General features: G+C 41.5%; 1 protein-coding gene and 1 long non-coding RNA gene across 4 annotated transcripts in view; one reads left to right on the top strand and one right to left on the bottom strand.

The window, feature by feature from the left end:
• Positions 1-333: 333 nt before the first annotated feature.
• LOC139008697 (uncharacterized) lies at positions 334-20,066 on the bottom strand. 3 transcript variants are annotated; one of them, XR_011471186.1, is made up of 3 exons: positions 19,902-20,066; positions 17,068-17,212; positions 334-1,814 (listed from the first exon to the last, which is right to left on the bottom strand). It is a non-coding gene; the product is annotated as an uncharacterized lncRNA (long non-coding RNA). The 3 variants fall into 3 exon arrangements; XR_011471187.1 differs by having other exon boundaries at positions 17,068-17,209; XR_011471188.1 differs by lacking the exon at positions 19,902-20,066 and adding an exon at positions 19,410-19,542.
• Positions 19,142-20,571, top strand: part of TBCA (tubulin folding cofactor A) — a 52,354-nt gene continuing 50,924 nt past the window's right edge. The window contains exon 1 of the mRNA XM_070412226.1: positions 19,142-19,296. Within this exon, the coding sequence (XP_070268327.1) occupies positions 19,244-19,296 (53 nt within the window). The 5' untranslated portion in view covers positions 19,142-19,243. The remainder of the gene's footprint in view (positions 19,297-20,571) is intronic.

Below are 20,571 nucleotides of genomic sequence, written 5' to 3'. Positions count from 1 at the left end.
AAATACTACAGCATATTATATGTACCCTTCACCCAATTTCTTAGGTGTTAATAATTTAAATATAACCATTATACAACTAACAACATTTGGAATATATTTTTCTTATAATCTCTCTAATGTTACTTAATCCATTTACTTTGTTTTTGTTAATCTTCACCCAAGGATATTTTTCCATTGAATTTTAGAGAGAGTGAAGGGAAAGGGAGAGACACATTGATTGGTTGCCTCCTGCACATGCTTTGATAAGGACTGGGGATCAAGCCAGCAACTGAGGTACATGCCCTTGACTGGAATCAAACCTGGGACCCTTCAGTCCACGGGCTAATGCTCTATCCACTGAGAAAAACAGGCTGCAGCTTAATTCATTTACTTTTAATCTATATGTGTCTTTATATTTAAAGTGGGTTTTGTTTTTGATTCACCCTCATAATCTGTCCTTTAATTGGTGCATTTATGCCACTGACTTTCAGAGTGCTTACTGATAGAGTTACTACCATATCAGGCGGCTTCTTGGTCTTCTGGGGCCTGCCCTGCCTTGCTGCCCGGGACCGGATCGGGTCTGGGCGGTAAAGCAGGCTGGCTTCTGGGTCTTCTGGGGCTGCCCTGGATGGCAGCGGGTGCTGTCCCTCCCTGCCTGCAGTATGCAAATCAGCCGCCATCTTTATTGGTGGTTAATTTGCATATCGTGCTGATTAGCCAATGGGAGGCATAGTGAAGGTATGGTCAATTACCATGTTTGTCTATTATTAGATAGGATACCCTTCATCGTGTTAGTTGAATTCCTCAAACACCTCCACTTTGTTCTGTCCCCTGTGAGAGTGGAGAGATTACTATCACCGACTAATCTCAAAAGAGAATTGGGGGCGGGAGGGTGCAGGGTTCAGGCTTTCCCATGTGGGAACCAACAAAACTGGGCTCCCCCTGCCTTTGTGTCTTTGCTCCTATGCATAGTAATCCTCTCAGCTACAAGAAGACACTAAGCTTTTTCTCATCTAATGGTTTTCCCACTGTTTTCTCTAGCTCACCACATATCTGGATTTTTTTTTTTCATTTTTCAGGTTTTAGCTCTAAAGTTACATCCTTATGATGGACGGAGACTTGACTTGGGGCCATGAACATGCAATACAGTGCACAGATAATGTATTGTGGAATTGTGCACCTGAAACCTATATAATTTTGTTAGCTAGTGTCACCCTAATGAAGTCACTAAAAAGTAGAAAAAAATGTTACCTCCTTATATAATGTAAATTCTCACTGTTGTTTTCTAGGGCATCTCCCTTTTTTTTTTTTTTTTTTACAGAGTGGTGTACTTATTTCAGGCCATAAGAATCTCAAGCTTTACTTTAGATCCAGCAAAAGCTTTGTCATATGTCAACAGTTAAATATGAGGGACAACATAGAAGGGAATTGTTTCCATTATCTCATGTAACAAACCACCTCAGAATTTAGCAACTTAAAACAGCAATTTATTATCAACTCCAGTAATTCCAAAAGTTAACTGGTTTCAACTGGGTGGTTGTTCTGTTGCTTTTTCTGCAGTTTCTCATGCAGTTGCAGTAAGATGGTGGCTTGGCCTGGAAAATTCAAAATAGCTTTACCCACATGTCTGGTGCTTTCGCAAGGATGGCTGGAAGGCCGATTCAGTTGGACGCTGGGATGGGCAGGCTTCCTTCTTCCATGTAGTCTCAAGGTCTCTCCCGGTCCACATGGCCTCTCCACATGGTCCCTGTGTGCTTTTTCCATCTGAGTAACCAAACTTCTTACATGGTGGCCTAGGGCTCCCAACAGGACAAAAACAGAAACTGCCAGGACTTCTTTTTTAAAAAAAAAAAAAAAAAATTTTTATTGATTTCAGAGAGAAAGAGAGAGGGAGAGAGAGATGGAAACATCGATGATAAGAACCATTGATCAACTGCCTCCTGCACAAGCCACACTGGGGATCGGGCCCACAACCCAGGCATGTGCCCTTGACCAGAATCGAGCCTGGGACCCTTCAGTCCCCAGTCTGGCACTCTGTCCACTGAAACAAACCGGCTAGGGCCTGCCAGGACTTCTTAAGGTATATTGCTAGAACACTGCACAGCAGCATGTCTGCCACATCTTTTGATTAAAGCAAGTTAGAGCCAGCTCAGATTCCATGTGGACAGGGACTGTACAAGGGTGCAAACACAGGAGGCCTGGTGCATTGGGGTCCATCTTTACAGACTAGCTACAACAGTACTTAAATATTGTCAGTCAATGGACTTTACCAACATCCATGAAGCTGACTAATGAGTAATAATGATGATCATTCGTGATGATGATGATGAATGAGGAGAATTCTATTTGCTGTTTTAAAACTATTTTTCTTCTTGGGAAATGAGATAGCTCATAGGAAACCATAGGCAGATTCTCTAAGAACTGGGAGCTAAATGGTGATCTAAGGATTTAAAAAGTTAAAAGCTACACATGATGGATGATATTAGTCATCTGGAAAAGTCTTTAGGGCTAATAAGTCCCTAAATCATTTAAGAAAGAAAAGTAGCTATCAAATTTCATAAATAGGAGAATATCAATAGCCTAAAGTCGAGAGTTTGGATTGGAAACTAGAATACAGTGGGCTAAGGAGGGAGTGGGAGGTGGCAACGGAGCAGGGCAAGGGTAACAACTTATTCAAGCAATGCGGCCAGGAGCTCTGATGCACTACTTGGGGGAAGGGAAACTGGTACAACCTTTTTGGATGGTAATTTGGTAGCAGGTAATAAAACCCTTGAGTGTTAATGTCTTTTGCCCAGTGATTCAACTTCTAAGAAATTAGCTTAATGAACTAATCAGACATATGCAAAGATATATACACCAGGTAATTCACTTAACTTTGTTTTATGGTGAAATACACCTTTTATACAAAAGCATGCACAAAACATTGGAGTTTGTTTTAAAGAATTGTAATAAAATAAGTACTGATGTTGCTACCATTCTGGGTAACAAGTAAACTATTGTTCCCATGTGCCCTTTCCCAATTTCATGCCTCTTTTCCCCAACCTAAGTAACAACTGTCCTAACCTCTGAACAATCATTTCTTTGCTTTTCCGGTAGAGTTTTACCACTTTTGAATGTATTTCTATATAGTATAATGTTTAGTTTTGTCTGCTTTTGAATTTAATAAAAATGCAATCATAGTATTTATCTATAATAATAAAAGCATAATATGGTAATTAGACCAGACAGCTGAACAACATTCCAGACATCCTTCCGGACAAAGCTGCGGTGGAGGGGGTCGAGGCAGAGGTGGTTAGTGGCGATCAGGCAGGCAGGTGAGTGGTTCGGGGAGATCAGGCAGGAAGGCGAATGGTTAGGGGCGATCAGGCAGTAAGGCAGGCAGGCAAGCAGTTAGGAGCCAGCGGTCCTGGATTGCGAGAGGGTGCAGGCAAGGCTGAGGGACCACCCCCCATCCCCACACACGAATTTCGTGCACTGGGCCTCTAGTGTTCTATAATTTGCTTCCTTTGCTCTCCATTATGTTGATAGGTATGGTTTCTGTTCTTTCATTTCTATTGCTATATATTGATCTATTTTACCTTGATGAATATGTTCAACTTTCCTAACAATGCTAAACTGTTTTTCAAAGAAATTTTACTAATTTACATTTTGGTGTACAAGTTTCCGTTTCACCACATCATCATCCATACTTGAAATTGTCAGTTATTTTCATTTTTGCCAATCTAAAGTAGAGAGTGGTATCAGTTCAGCAGAACGCTGTGCATTGGTTGCTAAAATCTGGAGGGGTGGGGCTCCAACTACATGCAGGATAGTAAAGATCATCACAGTGCCAGTCACCAGAAATAGAAGTCAAACACTCCTGCACACTGCATCTTGGTTTTTGAATCGCTAAGGAAAACATAAGAATCAAGCCACAACAAAAGGACCCGACCCCTCCCTGGTGGAGTCTGAAATCCTGAAATCCAGGGGTGTGCCTGAGGTCATTGATGCATCATTCAAGCAGAGCAAAGGATCACACATTGAGCCTGGAACAGGGAAAGATATTCCCACACAAGGCGATAAGCCCAGTACATACTGTGTGGGCTCTCTATCTTTTAGTAAGGAAGTGTTCCAGGCCCAAGGACCATTCTTTTGCACCCAAATGGGGGGTTGCGAGGCTGCGCACATGAGACTGCCTTTTCTAATGGCTATCTTTTTGTGTGTTTTTTTAATTACAGTTTTATTGAGATACAATTCACATTTCATACAATTCACTCATTTAAAGTGTTCAACTCCATGGTATTTAGTCTACTCACAGAGTTGTGCAATCATTACCACTATATAATTTTTACGACATGTTTATCACCCCACAAAGTAACCTTCTATTCATTAGCAGTCATTTCCCATTACCTCTAGCCCCTAACAACTACTAATCTACTTCCTGTCGCTATGGGTTTTCTATTTGGGACATTTTATACAAATAAAATTATAGAATATGTGGCCTTACCCAACTGGCATGGCTCAGTGGTTGAGCATCGACTTATGAACCAGGAGGTCATGGTTCGATTCCTGATCAGGGCACATGCCCAGGTTGCAGGCTTGATCTCCAGTAGGGGGCGTGCAGGAGGCAGCTGATCAATGATTCTCCCTCATCGTTAGTGTTTCTCTCTCTCCCTCTCCCTTCCTCTCTGAAATCAATAAAAATATATATTAAAAAAAGAATATGTGGCCTTTTATGACTAGCTTCCTTCACTTAGCACACCATTTTAAAGTTTATCAATATTATAACATGTATCAGTACTTCATTCTTCACTTATTTTATTGTTGGATAATATTCCATTTTATGGATATACTACATTTTATGAATGTATATTTGTGGTGAATGTTTATCCATTAATCAGTTGGTAAATATTTGGGTTGTTTACTTTCTTACCATAAAACACAAAATCTTAAAACACTTTAATTCCATTTATTGCTCTCATGACTTCTATGAAATTGTTGTCATGTACTCAGTTTAAAAATATAAACAATTTAAAACAAATGCAGAGAAGTCATAAGGGGAATAAATGGAGTTAAATTATCTTATGATCTTATATTTTTCAGTAAGGAAGAAAATATGTTAATTACAAGGATTGGTACATACGCTGTTTTAGAGTCAATTTTTGTTTTTATTTACCCACATAATTAACCAATTTTTAATTCTTTATTTGTTTTTATTTCAGACCTCCTCTCTGAGCTTGTATTCTTTCAAGTATAAATATATGTGTGTAGGAGTGTGTGTGTGTGTGTGTTTAAATATCAATGTGCCAAGAAAATAAAATACTATCAATGTAGAATTCTATACCTAGTGAAAATATCTTTCAAAAATGAGAGCAAAATAAAAGCATTTTGAGGTAAAAACACACAAAGAGTTTGCCAGCAGCACACCAGCACTAAAGGAAATGCTAGTGACTATAGCTAGTAATACCTTCAACACATTGAAGATGTCATTTCCCTGGCCTCCTGCTTCCACTGTTGCCTTAGAGAGCATAGCTCTTAATCTGTCTATTGCTCTTTTCAAAGTAAACTAACTTTTATCCCTGACTGTTTTTTATTAAATCCTCACCCAAGGATATTTTTCCATTGATATTTAGAGAGAGTAGAAGAGAAAGGGAAAGACAGAGAGAAATACCCATGTGAGAGAAACACATCGATTGCTTGCCTCCCGCACTAGCCCCGATCAGGGCCCTGGGCTGGGGAGGAGCCTACAACCCAGGTATGTGCTTTGACCTGAATAAAACCTGGGACCCTTCAGTCCTCAGGTCGACACTCTATCTACTGAGCCAAACCGGTTAGGGCTCCCTGGCTGCTTTTAAGTTATTTTTGTATTTGATCTTCTGGGTTCTGCCTTCAGGTAGTCTTTGGCCTGAATATTCTTTATTTCCTTGCAAACTCTTTGATGTTTTTGAAAATGTTCTCAGCATGATAATTTGTTTCCAGTAGGAGTTATCTATCTGGGAACTTGGCCTGGTATGATAGCAGAAATAAAACATAAATTTTATAAGAAAAAATTAGAAACAATCTTACCACCAAACAGTAGCTATTGGTTAAATAAAATGATACATCCTTTCAGTGGAATGCTATATAGCTATTTAACTCATCTTTTAAAAATATATATATATATTTTACTGATTTCAAAGAGGAAGGGAGAGGGGGAGAGAAATAGAAACATCAATGATGAGAGAGAATCATTGATTGGCTGGTTCCTGCATGCCCCCCACTGGGGATCGAACCTGAAACTTGGGCATATACTAGGGACCCTTCAGTCCGCAGGCCCACTCTCTATCCACTGAGCCAAACCAGTCAGGGCTAACTCATCTTTTTAAAAGGAAAAATGTTAGAAGAGCAGAAAATCCTAATATGATCAAAGGTAGGGGTTGAATTTGTATGTTTTGGGAGCTTCCTGAATGTTAGGCATTGTCCTGTGATGCTGGGTCTAAAATTCTAAAAACCACGTTTCTGCTTTGTCAAGGAGCCTGCAAAGCTAGAGGAGGAAGAAGGAGCTTGCTCCTTCCTTTGCTTCCTAAATTTTTCCTATTTCTGTGAGCATAACACTAGCATCACTTCTTCATCCCAGCAGTTTTAGTTCCTTCCTGTAGCAGCAGCTTAATTCAGTTTGGAGTTGTTCTCAGTATTGCAGGGTCAGATTCATCCTGCCCTCTCAGAGATCCTGCATAAGCTGCCAATGTTCTCTCTTCAGAGGTCAGCAACCTCTTCTGAGTTCCTAAGCTGTAATAATTCCAGTGTATTTCCTTTGTTCCCCAGTTCTAGGGGTGTTAAACGCTACTTGCAGTTGCTACCTCCGTGACATCTCTTTTGCCCTTTCATTCACTTAGTTCACAACTTTATACCTAGATAACAATTATATTTTTTCTGATCTAATAACTGGCATGGTTTCTGTCTCTTGACTGTATCTTTGAATGATACAGATGTATATGAGTTGCAATTTTTCTGCTTCTTTTATTGAAATTGGCAAGAAGATATTTACTCATGCCTAAGAATCTGTATATGATTTTCAAAAACAAAAACGAGATGAGTTCACATCAAACAATTTGTCAAAATAGGAAGAAAACGGGAAGAAATAAATGAACAATAGAGTGGCACATTTTGTAGATATTTGATTTGATTTTTTTCTGCATTCTTCATAACTGAGCAGTAGCTCAAGGTGCTCCTATGTCTTTTTCTTAGTTTTGGAAGTCAATAAATCCCAAAATAACACCATTACAGTAAAACAAGCTGCATAGCCCAAAGATGGATTTGCTGGAATGATGTCAAATGATTATTTCCATAGTACTGAGTGCTTACTTTATGACTTTCTTGGAGCTGAGATTTCAAAGGGTTATTATTTTGGCTTGAGTAGAGGCTTGAAAGGATATTCTAGGGGAAAGGAGCATGGCTTAACAATTGCTTACTTCTGGGAGGGTTCTGGGGCTCCCTGAAGGGCAAAGAAAGAACAACTCATGTTGTGAATACTGTGTAGCCAATTGTCTCCAAAAGCAAAAATGATTTAGCTGGTATGTCAAAGAAATAAGCCAGTCCTGATGGTTAAACCAACATTTGAATTTGTGGCTTTGAGTAATTATTCACGTTGCCAAGAAATTTACATGCTTTGGATATTTTTAGAACATTCCAGTTTGAAAAGGAAAGCTTCTTAAGCAGTACTGCCCTAGGGAATAGCATACATTTCCTTCATTTTCCCTGAAATCTGGGACCTCCCTCCATCACAGGTCTAGGTTACTCAGATATAGCTCAAGGCAGGGTTTATGGAAATCATTGTCTGTTTTTGTATTTCTGAGCTAAGCCAAGCACCACCTATTTCAGAGGAAGTGTTTCCATGTTAATATTATATAAAAGCAGCCAGATATTCTGAAGCCTGTTTGAGGGCTATGATTACAAGACATGGAACCTGCCCACCATCACACACTTGTCTTTCCACACCAATGCTATTTGCATCAAATGGCATTGCATATCCAAAGCATTTTACTCCTAATTCCTTGCTACAGTTATAACACTACCACCAGTAAAACCTCCATTCTAATTTTTACCTTGCCTCATTTACACAGCTTTCTTAATCATACTCTTTTTTCAAACTTAAATAACCTCACAAGACACCAGCCTTAGAATTAGATAGAAGTGATGGTTGTAAAACATTATGAATGTACTAAATGCCACTGAAATATATACTTTTTCATTATTAATGGTTAATACTTTTTAAATTAATAGTTAATCATATATATTTTTATTGAATTTATTAGGGTGACTTTGGTTGATAAAATTATACAGATTTCATCATCTGTATATTGTATTGTGTGTTTACTACCCCAATTCAAGTCTCCTTTCATCACCATTTATCACTCAATTTATATTATATGTATTTTACCTCAATAAAAAAGAGAGAAATGACCAATATCAGGAATAAAAGGATGGACATCACCACAGACCCTATAGTCATTAAGAGAATAATAAAGGAATACTACAAAGTACACTATGTCCATCATTCAACAACTTGGATAAAATGGACAAATTCCTTGCAAGACACAAATTACCAAAATGCAAGAAGGAATAGATAGTTTGAATAGCTGTATACCTAGTAAAGAAAATGAATTTGCAGTTAAAAATCTTCCAACAACAAAAAGAAATTCCAGGTCCAGATGAATTCTACCTAACATTTATGTAGGAAAATTTCTACTTAATTTTCATTTCTACTTAATTTTTTTCCAGAAAACAGAAGAGGAGGAAAGCTATTTTATGAGGCCAGAATCTCCCATTACCAAAAGCAGAAAAAGGCAGTGGGGGGATAAGGACACATATGTAATACCTTAATCAACAAAGCAAAAAATTAAAATATAAAATAAAATCATAAAGAAAATGAAAGCTACGGATCAACATCTCTCAGCAACATATTAGAAAATAAAATCTAGGAATATATAAAAAGGATAATCCATAATAACCAAGTAATATTCATTCCAGGAGTGCAAAGCTGATTCAATAATTTGAAAATCAATCAATGTAATTTACCATATTAACAGACTAACAAAGAAAACCCACATGATCATCTCTCAGAAAACTAGAAATAAGAAGGAATTTTCTTAACCTGATAAAGAGCACCTGCAAAATAACTACATCTTAATGGCTTAAAAAAACAAACAAAGCCCTACATGCTAAGTTAAAAAACAAGGGCAGGATATAGAAAGGAAGAAATAAACTGTCTCTATTTGCAGATGACAAGATTGTCTATATAGAAAATTTCATAGAATCCACTCAAAAAGCTCATAGAATGAATAAGTAATTTAGCAAGATCAGAGTATATAAAACCAGTATGTAAAAATTTAATTGTTATACATTGGCAATGAACAATTTAAAATTTTAAAAATGTAAAATATGATAGCACGCACAAAAATGGAAATACTTAATTATAACTCCTATGGAAATAGTTATGTGCAGGATCTGTATACAAAAAACTATAAAATAAAGGTCAAAGAAGATCTAAATAAATAGAGATAGAAAATGTGTCCAAATATTGTAAGACTCAATATCGTTAAATTGTCAATTCTCAAATTGATCTATACATTTTATGTAACCCCAATCAAATTCCCAGCAGGAGTTTTTGTACATAACATTGATTCTAAAATGTAAATGTAACCACCATAAATTAGAACAGCCAAAACAATTTTGAAAAAGAACAATAAAGGACTCACACTATTTGATTTCAAGACTTACTATAACGCTACAATAATCAAGTCAGTGTGTTAATTGGCAAAGGCCTATGGTTACAAGGCATCAGGCATATTGCCCCCTACCTACACCTCTCCCAAGTGCACACTGAAGCAACTGGAATCAATGATACTTTGAATCTCAAAGCAGGCACATGGCAGAAACTTCTAATTGTTCCAAATATCTACTCTTCCCTCTTCTGATATTAATTGAGCACATAATAGCCCAGCCAGAGAATACATTTTTCCTTCTCTTCTGTAATGAGGTGTGGTCATATAACTAAGTTCTGACCAATGGAATGTGAGCAGAAGTGTTTCAATCATCTTCCGGTTCATGCCTTTAAAAGGACATGGCATATGAGGCGGGAATGGGAGCCATGTCTGTCCATGCAAGAAAGGCCATCCCAGAGCATGGTGGAACAACTTAGAAGGTGTCTAGGGTTCTGAAACCTCATGGAGCAGAGCAAACCTACTCTCTATTTTATTTATGCCACTATTATTTAATCTCTGTTAAACAACTGAAAACATAACCTAACAAAAACAGGGATCCAGTGTTCCCTTACTTTCCAAATGCAGAAAAGTTTAAAGAATTCAAGACCTTACCTTACTGATCACACCCTTTTGACATATGTAACCCCAAGCCTAGTCCCACCCTTATTTCTTTCCTTTTCTCAACATACTCTTGCTCTCCATTCTCTTTCAGCTCCTGGCTTTATGTTAATTCATTTGTGTTGTTGTTTACTCTTTTGTCTTTGCAGCATTATATCCATTAACAATTGGCTGCAAAAGCAAAAATGGGGATAAAAATTTAAAGGGTACAGTGAGCATCCAGCATAAATAGTTTGCAACAGCCACTGAAAACTGTAGGTTGTTTTTTCCTACTCTGACACTTTCTTTTCTCCTTTTTGAGTATTTCACAAAGTATTCATACAGTCTAGATCAGCGGTTCTCAACCTTTGGTCGCGACCCCTTTGGGGTCGCCTAAGACCACCGTAAAACACATATATAATTACATATTGTTTTTGTGATTAATCACTATGCTTTAATTATGTTCAATTTGTAACAATGAAAATACATCCTGCATATCAGATATTTACATTACGATTCATAACAGTAGCAAAATTACAGTTATGAAGTAGCAATGAAAATAATTTTATGGTTGGGGGTTACCACAACATGAGAAACTGTATTAAAGGGTCGCAGCATTAGGAAGGTTGAGAACCACTGGTCTATATACATTACAATCTAGAGAGGCAATGTGTCTTGAATGCTCTCCCCACTATTTTTATTCCTGTTAGAATAGTTAAAATGTAGCTGCTTTATTTGTGTAATATTCAGCCAAACCTTAGAAACCACTTACAAAAGAGTGTTCATAAAACATTCATTTTTTCATCTTTATTTATGGAAATTAACTTTTATAAAGCAAAGAATGCAAAATTCCACCATGTATAATAGTGCTAATAACCTAAACGATATATCAGTCTTTACCTGTAGGCACTAATTTTCATGTACTATGAGTTAAATAATATTGCATTCCAAGTGTTTATTCTCCAGTGACTTGGTGAAGACAAATTCTCATTTTAAAATAAAAAATTGAACATGTTAATAAACCCTTTTCTGCAATTTTATTTGTTTTCTTTTAATGCTTAGGAATTTTCCTACCTGATTTTTTTCTGTGCTAGAAGAAAAATATAGGCATATTAAGAGGCACTATTTTCAATAATATCATAAATATTTTTAATGTAAGATGTGTCCTTTGGGGTGATGAAAGTTCACTTAATAGATTCTGCCCTATTTGGAAATAAGAGTAATTACCGTGTATTAACCACTGAATACATGTTAAGAATTGCATCTTTATTCACACTATTGCTTTTTATCATACCAAAGTCTTTCCCCTTCCAAAGTTACATAGCTAGCATTAAATCTGATAGGCATAAACACAAAATTTACATAGACTATTTTAAATGTATTTATTTAAAGGATATTTTAATGTTGCAAATTGCCAATAATAAATTTAATATGTGATGCTTTCTTTTTTTATTATTTGTGATAGAAGATCAATCTAATAATATTCATATCTGAACTCATCTAATCTAATAAAAGAGAAACATGCAAATTGACCATACCTCCGCTACGACCCAAGCCATGCCCACCAGCCAATCAGAACGACTATATGCAAATTAACCCAACCAAGATGGCGGCCGGCAGCCACGGAGCTGGAGCAAGCAGGAGGCTTGGTTGCTCTGGCAATTGAGGAAGCCAAGCTTCCCGCCTGCCCTGGCCAGCTGAGGCCTCCGCTCAAGGCAACAAAGTTTCAATTATAGAAGATAAATAAATCCCAGATACCTGCTTCCAACCAGCCTCCACTGGGAGCTTGGGTGACTGGGGGGCATGGCTAGCCTGCAAACAGCCATCAGCCCCTCACCAAGGATGGCCACACCCTCATGGGGTGAGGGTCCCCGCTGGGGGGCTTGGCCAGCCTGCAAACAGCTATCAGCCCCTCACTCAGACTAGCCTGGCACCCCAGCAGGACCCCCCACCCTGAAGGGGGTGTGGCCAGCCTGCAAACAGCCATCAACCCCTCACCCAGGCTGGCCAGGCACCCCAGCGGGACCCCTACCCTGATCTGGGACACCCTTCAGGGCAAACCAGCTGACCTCCACCCATGCACCAGGGCTCTATCCTATATAATAAAAGGGTAATATGCAAATTGACCCTAACAGCAGAACAACTGGGAATGACTGGTCACTATGACACACACTGACCACTTAATGCAGGAGCTGCCCCCTTGTGGTCAGTGCACTCCCACAGGGGGAGCTCTGCTCAGCCACAAGGCAGGCTGACGGCTGCCAGTACAGCAGTGCTGGTGGGAGCCTCTCCCGCCTCCTCATCAGTGCTAAGGATGTCAGACTGCAGCTTAGGCCTGCTCCCCACTGGCAAGTGGACATCCCCCAAGGGCTCCTGGGCTGCCAGAGGGATGTCTGACTGCCAGCTTAGGCCCAATCCCCCGGGGAGCGGGCCTAAGCCAGCAGGTGGTCATCCCCCAAGGGGTGTCAGACTGCAAGAGGGCACAGGCTGGGCTGAGGACCCCCCGCCCCACTAAGTGCACAAATTTTTGTGCACCAGACCTCTAGTAAACCTTATATGTGGATAAGCTGCAATTCTATTGGAATCCTTTGCTAGTTCACTGAAAAAAATAAGCTTGCTCTACAGGCTAATTTTATTAAAAGGAATCAATTCTGGATAAATTTTTTCTGTGCCCACATGAGTAAAGATAATAATAATGGTTACCATTTATTGAGTGTTTATGATGTTCCAGGCATTATGCTAGAGCCTTTACATACAGGTGCATTATATAACTTTCACAAGAACCACTACCCTGTGTGGCAGCTATTTTATCTCTAATTTACAGTTGAGGAAACTAAGCCTCAGAGAGAATTAAGTAAATTACTCAAATTATCCAATGAGAGTGTGACTTAGCTGAGGCCCAAATTCCTGCTTTTAATCATTTCAGGAGCATCACTGCATGACTGCATGCCAAAACATTTGAGTAAAAAGTGTGTGTGTGTGTGTGTTGGGTGGTGGTGGGGGAAGCGGGGGGTTGACTTAGTCATTAATTACTGGTTACTTGGTGTCATATAGACTTCCAGTTGTTGTACTAAATTCAACCAAGGTCTGTATTGAATTCCTTTACTCTGATTTCTTATGTGGCTAAAAATCCAAGGGGAATTGGTTGAATTTTATCAGCTCTAAAGTTTCCAAATCATTTGGAGGCATATAAATCTTATATTTAAAAAAAAGGATTCTTAAAAATCTCAATTATATGATTAAATGGCAATCACATTCACACATATATATGCAAAAAGATGGTAATAATGGATGAGAAATAATTGTAGTAATAATGAAATAACAAGACAGTAATTAAATATTAGGGTAGGGATATTTGAATTAGAACGTGTGGAAGTTGAAATGTTGAAGTTGAAATGAAGCTTTTCTCTTCAATTTGGAAGTAATATCTTTATATTACCTTAAAATATTAGGGGAAAAGCTATTTCATGAAGACTTCCTTCCTCTTGCCAGACTATTCTGCAGAATCCCAGTAAGCTTTCACAGATGATAGCTGAATTTCTTTTTTAACTTTAGGTTTATAACCCAAGAGGAATTCTCTAGGCCTTAAGTAGTTTACCTTAATGGACAAGAAACTCTGTTGGAAGATAATTTCAAAAAGAAGTAAAAATTTTAAATTTTAAAACCTATATGAAAGGCTCTGTGTGAACCAGTATTTAGAATATTCTTTTAGTAATCTAGAAACTGTAATCTGTTGTCAAAAAATCCTTATCTTTTTTTGTTGTATTTCCCATTAATACCAAAAAAGAATATGTAATGATAAAGAAAAATACTTCACACCTAAGAAAGGTAACTTACTGAAAGGAATACTCATAGATAGGATAAAAATAAAATAATCATAAATATTTTGCTGAGAATTTCAAATAGAACAGTCATAGATGGTTCATGATAAACACATGAAAAGATTTTATCCATAGCTTGTAATCCCAAAACACTTCTCAGGCCTCTCTTGATTGACCCTGAATAAAAGTCTTACTTCAGGTGACCAAAAAAAAAAAAAAAAAAAAGGCCCATAAATATTGCTCATGCATTTCAACATAAAAATGGAATGGAATCATTGACTACAGGTAGAAATGTGCAAAACTATTCAAGATAAATATGCTGCTTTGCGGCTACACATTCACTCCACTTTTGTCTGCCAACTTGATTTTTGAATTGGGCACTCATGGATAAAAGGTATGTGATCTGAAAAAATAGTGTGTGTCTTTTAAAAGTCAGTGTCACGTACTGTCATTCCTTTTGGCAAAATTTATGTTACATGGTACGAGACCATGGGCTGAGCTAATGTAACATGATGCATTAAGAACCACACATGATGACTGCAATATGTGTCAGAACAATGAATTGTTATAGCAGATACCTGTTCAGCTGTAAATAGGACCCTCTGTAAGTCACTGGCGAAAGGATTGTATTCTCTCCTTACCTGTATAGAATTCCTATTATCTAAAACAGCGGTTCTCAACCTGGGGGTCGCGACCCCTGAAAATACATCCTGCATATCAGATATTTACATTATGATTCATAGCAGTAGCAAAATTACAGTTATGAAGTAGCAACGAAAATAATTTTATGGTTGGGGGTCACCACAACATGAGGAACTGTATTAAAGGGTCGAGGCATTAGGAAGGTTGAGAACCATTGAAACATGCAGCTGTCGACACATCCTTACTTTGTGGCCTGTGGCCATTTGAGTTGTATGTTTAATACACTCAGACAATGAGAACACAGCACATTATGAAAGCCACGGTTGGAGATATTTTTTATTTCATAGGGATTTTTCTTCCAAAGATCCAATGGCTATATCTTCCCCTCCCCTCAGTGAAGAGACATACTCATGGAGCTCTAATGGAGTCTAACTAGAAAGCCCTTTGGCCTGCTAATAATAGAAGTCTCATAAACAGTAGCTTAAATGCCTAAGGATTTGTTTTTCTCAGGTAAGATGACTAGGGATAGACAGCTGCTGGTTTTGGTTCAGCAGCTCAATGATATCAGGACTGCTGTCTCTGAAATGTTTGTCTTTCCCTCATGGTTGAAAGATGGATGTTTCACTCCAGTTATTCCGTCTACTTTCATGAAAGAAGGGGGGGAGGGGCAGTTCCCTATATGTGTCCCTTTTATCAAGAAATTCAAAGCATTTTCAACAACCACCTACATGTTTCCATCTATATTTATTTGCCCAGAATTGTGCACCTGGTCACTTCCAGCTGCAAGAGAGGTTGAGAAAGTAACCCCTGCAATGGAATCAGGTATGGAAGAGAGTTTGGGGAATTACTGTTGGGTAAGCCAGTTAATAGTATCTTCCTTAGATGTCACTAATAGTATGGGGGAGACTTTAAACAGTGATAATTATGGTAAAAAAATTAATATTGACTTCTACCTCACAGTAGGCATGCCTGCATAATACTCTCCTCCTGGGGTTAGTACTGATCCCTCCCATGGTTAGTACTTTCTCATGGTTAGTGCTCGTAGGGTTAGTACTCTAGTAAACAAGGAAGGGCCTTCAGTAGGTCTACCTCCTCAAAGGCCAGACCCAAAGATCAATTCCTGGAGACAGTGTGTGAGAGAGAGAGAGGGGATGTTTCAGATTATTTTAGTAGCCCATTTGCTGAAACATTATTAAATGGGGAAAAAAGTCGTTTTATAGTAGCATTCATTCATTTAATAAATATTTATTGAGTGCCTATGATGTGCCAGGCATTGCTACATGCTGGGATACAGTGGTAAGTAAGTCCAACATGGGTCCTTTTTATACAGAGTAAACAGTCAAATATTAATTCAGCATGATCTCATTAATGATAACATGTACATTTCTATATTCATTTTACTATATGTCCCACTGTGTTCTTAGTCTCCTACTTAGGACCTCCTTCCTAGGTGACATTTATTTAATGAACACTTTGTATGGGGCTTAATAAGTACAAGCACTATCCTAAGCACTTTATAAATAATAACTCATTTCAGCTTTATAACAACCTTATGAGGTAGGTACTATTATTATTATCACGCACATCTCAGATGAAGAAACTGGCACATAAAGAGGTTAGTAACTTGTCCAAGTTTACAGTTAGTAACTTGTCCAAGTTTACAGTTAGTAAGCAGAGGTAGGATGTGACCCTAGACAGTTGGGCCCCAAAGTTAAAGCTCTTTACAACTACTGTAAACTGACAGTAGGAACAATTTCACCTGATCCCCTATCCTTAGAAGTGTGGCCAAACTTCATGATCTAAACGCATGGCCTCAAGCATACAATATGGTGCTCACAGACACAGATAAACACACTGTTCTCGAAGGCCTGGGCATAGGCCTGGGTACACAGCAGCAGTGGCAGAGGTGTTTTGGCTGGTGTTACATTTATTTATTACTGGTTTACAGGAAAGTCATAGATACAAAATCATTAAAACAAAGAGAAAAAGGACAAAAGGGTGGAAGTAGAGTTGGGGTTGGGGGAGATAGGGAGTATTTACATTAGAAAACCTAGGATGAGGGAAACTCCTGCAAATCAGCCCAAAACCAAGCTCTGAGGTTCTGGAAAACAAGGCAAAGAGGAAAATATGAAGAGTTATATGGCTTTTGTTATCTGACTGAAAGAAGATCCTTGACAGTAACAAGAGCCCTAGTTACACAATCTTTTGGTTTGTGGGTTTGGCAGCTGCTGTTGCTTCTTTGGCTTAGGGGACTGCCCAGTAACTTTGTATTAATGAGCTGCTGGATTTCTAATGGTAGCATTTACCTTTGGTGAGTCTTCTGGGTTTTTGTTTTCTTTTGATTCCAGTCATCTCCTGCCCCCAGTATTTCATTGCTCTGCTGCTTCACTTGAAATTGCATTTCAGTGTGCCAGCCAGTTGGACAGCAATAGTTACTGAGTTTAGCTCCTGCTGTGTACAGAACACAGGTGTAGATTAGAGGAGGAATATTTATGGAAGACAAGATTCTTGCCTCTAAAGAAGCTTATAATCCAACTAGGAGAGTGAGCACACACTTGTGAAGGACTCAATAGTTTTTAAAAGAAAAAAGAAAAATTAATATTGGGTGATTCCAAAGTATGGAGGGAGCATTGAACAGGCGGGCGGGGGTGGTGGTGGTGGGGGGTTGGTGGTCTGTTGTGGTAGATTTTCTCCAGAAGGTGGGGTTTGACCTTGGATTTAAAATAAGGGTATTAGCCCGGCTGATGCGGCTCAGTGGTTGAGCGTGGACCTATGAACCAGGAGGTCACTGTTTGATTCCTGTCAGGGCACATGCCCAAGTTTCAGGCTTGATCCCCGGTAGGGGGCATGCAGGAGGCAGCTGATCCATGATTCTCTCTCATCATTGGTGTTTCTATCTCTCTATCTTCCTCTCTGAAATTAATAAAAATAGATTTTAAAAAATAAAATAAGGGTATTGGACTGGCAGGGTGGAAGGGTGTTCCAGAGCCAGCTCTGAGAGCCAGAATGAGTAAATCAAGTGTAGGGAAGGGCAAAGACACTAGGTGGATGCCCAGCCTTCCTTGGGGAACTCCATCAGGAAGAGGCTGATGCATAGGGGCACCTCATTTTATGCAACAGATACATTTTTTTTTTGAAAATATAAAACAGCAAGAGGCCCGATGCACGAAATTCGTGCAAGAGTAGGCCTTCCTTCCCCTGGCTGCCAGCACTGGCTTCCCTCTGGCACCTGGGACCCTGGCTTCCCTCACAGTTCTGGCTTCATTCAGAAGGTCATCTGGAAGGACATCTGGAAGGACATCCAGTCTAATTAGCATATTACCCTTTTATTATTATAGATCAGTGGTTCTCAACCTTCCTAATGCCACAACCCTTTAATACAGTTCCTCATGTTGTGGTGACCCCCAACCATAAAATTATTTTCGTTGCTACTTCATAACTGTAATTTTGCTACTGTTATGCATCGTAATGTAAATATCTGATATGCAGGATGTATTTTCATTGTTACAAATTGAACATAATTAAAGCATAGTGATCAATCACAAAAACAATATGTAATTATATATGTGTTTTACGATGGTCTTAGGCGACCCCTGTGAAAGGATCGTTCGACCCCCAAGGGGGTCTCGACCCACAGGTTGAGAACCGCTGTTATATATGGTCTAAAGTTATTGAGCATCTACAGTGCGCCAGGCATTGAGCTTCCATCTTCCTCTGCACTTCGAGAAGTGGGCGTTATTTCCGCTCCGCCCACGAGGCAACAGGCTGGGTAGGGAGGTTCAGTAGCTCCTGGGACCCGAATGTCAGCTGGTTTGACCACCAGGCCCAAGCTTTTGTGTGCCACACACATTTTCGTAAGTTAAATATTTAAGATACACCCTCAGTGATGATTACCCGACTAAGTCCTCTAGTCATTTCCTTTAGGAGGTACATACCTACAGACACTTTTTGCAGGGGTCTGGGGTGGAGGGTAAGCATTTTCTTGACTGCGTGCATGATGGTAGTTTATTTCATGAAAGGTACATCGCTTTGGCCTGTTTGATACCAGATAACCACACCGAAAATATCTTTAATACGATTTTTGACCATTAAGCGGGTAATCTCGCAAAGCCATGTCACGGCCCAACCTGTCCGTAGGGGAGACACTGAAGTATCCCAACACAACCGGGCTGTGGCGACGGGAAGAGTGTACAGCTGTGTCCACGCTAAAGCGAGGGAAGAGCTAGAGGAGTGCTGTAGGGAGAGACGGAGGCGGGCTCCCCGAGAGAAGCGAGCGGCGGCCGGCCCAGCGGCGCGAAGCGTGGCCGTCCGACCCGGTACCCCCCGCCCCGGGCGTGGCAGGGGCGCCGGCCTGCGCCGGGGTCTGCGCATGCGCGCGGGGCCGTGGCGACTCCGCCGACGCGACCGCCTCCTCCTCCGCGCGCGCTCGCAGCACGGTTACCCCGACTCTCTGCCCCTCCTTCCCGCGGCGCCCGAGGGACCATGGCCGATCCTCGCGTGAGACAAATCAAGATCAAAACCGGCGTGGTGAAGCGGTAAGGAGCCGCGGACGGCGCCGCCGCCAGCGCCTCCCCTCCCTCGCCTCGGGGCGGCCCAAGAGGCCGGGCGGAGCGCAGGCCTCAGGCGGGCGCGGGAGTCCAGGCCTCACCTGCTCCGCCGCCGGCGGGGACGGGCAGGGACGGAGCGGGGCGCGCCGGTGCCGGAGCCCGCGGTCCGGGCCACGCCCCTCCCATTGCCCCTGCCCTGGATTTCCCCTCCGTGAAAGGTGAGGGTCGGCGGCAGCCCGGCCCTCGGGCGTGAGCGGGCGGGGCGGCGAGCGGGAGGCTGGGCCGGGCTTCGGTAGCGCCGCCCCTGCGAGCGCCGCCACGCCCACCGACCGTGGGGAGGCGGACCCGGGGGACCGCGAGCCCGCTCTGAAGTTTCCGGGGCCGCGGAGAGCCCGGCCCCGATAGACAGCGAGGCCTTGGTGACGCCCGGAGATGAACGTGGCGGCGGCCTCGCGGCCTGGGGCCCAGAACCGGGGCGGGGACTGCAGCGCCCGCCTCCAGTTCCCGCGGCTCCCCTCTCCCCACTGCGTTCCCGAGCTCGCCCCGCAGGTGTGGGGTGCCGTTTAAGGGAAGGCCCCGCCAGCGGCTCTCACCCCGGCGGCTGTGACACACTCCGTGCTCGTTAGGACTCGATGGTTGCGACCCGCGAAGGTGAAACTTTGGAGAGGCGGCCCCGGAGAGCGGGTGGGCGGGCTTCGGAAGAAGCGGCTGGCGGAAAGGTCTCGTCCCAGTCGGCCGGCTTTTCCCTCTGTGCCCACCGTCTGCCCCCTTGTCACGCCTTTCCGCCGGAAGGAGGACAAGGCGCAGGGGAGAAAAAAATGCCCCTTTTAAGCTGTTGCCCCGCGGCTTAGGTAGCGCAGCAGGACCCTGGACTTCCCGGACGCTTCCAGCACGGAGGCGGCCTGGAGACCGTGCGAGCAGCAGCGCGACGCACAGCCTCTTCGGGAGGGAGGCCGCGGGTGCAGATCCGAGTCCTGCCGCCCACTCTGTGCTGTTGCCTGCAAACGCCGCGCCTCGGGTGCCTGCGGGTGCCTCGGGGTCTTCATTTGTGAGACGGAGTTAGCGCCCACCTGCTGCAGTTGTTGCGGGAGGCGCCTGCCGTGCACGCTCTGTAACGTGGTGTGTGGCAAGCCGCCAGGGGAGACTGTGTGTAGTCCCGTCTTACTGACGAGCAACGGAGGTTTAATGAAGTTAAAAGAGAAAAGCCACACTTGTCTGAGATCTCAGCACTCGTCAGTGGCAGAGCAAAGGAAGGAACCCAGG

The sequence above is a fragment of the Myotis yumanensis genome, unplaced genomic scaffold (assembly GCF_028538775.1).
Source record: "Myotis yumanensis isolate MYYU_CA2020_CCGP unplaced genomic scaffold, mMyoYum1.0.hap1 SCAF_4, whole genome shotgun sequence".
NCBI lineage: Eukaryota > Metazoa > Chordata > Mammalia > Chiroptera > Vespertilionidae > Myotis > Myotis yumanensis.
This window is presented reverse-complemented; position numbering and strand designations above follow the sequence as displayed.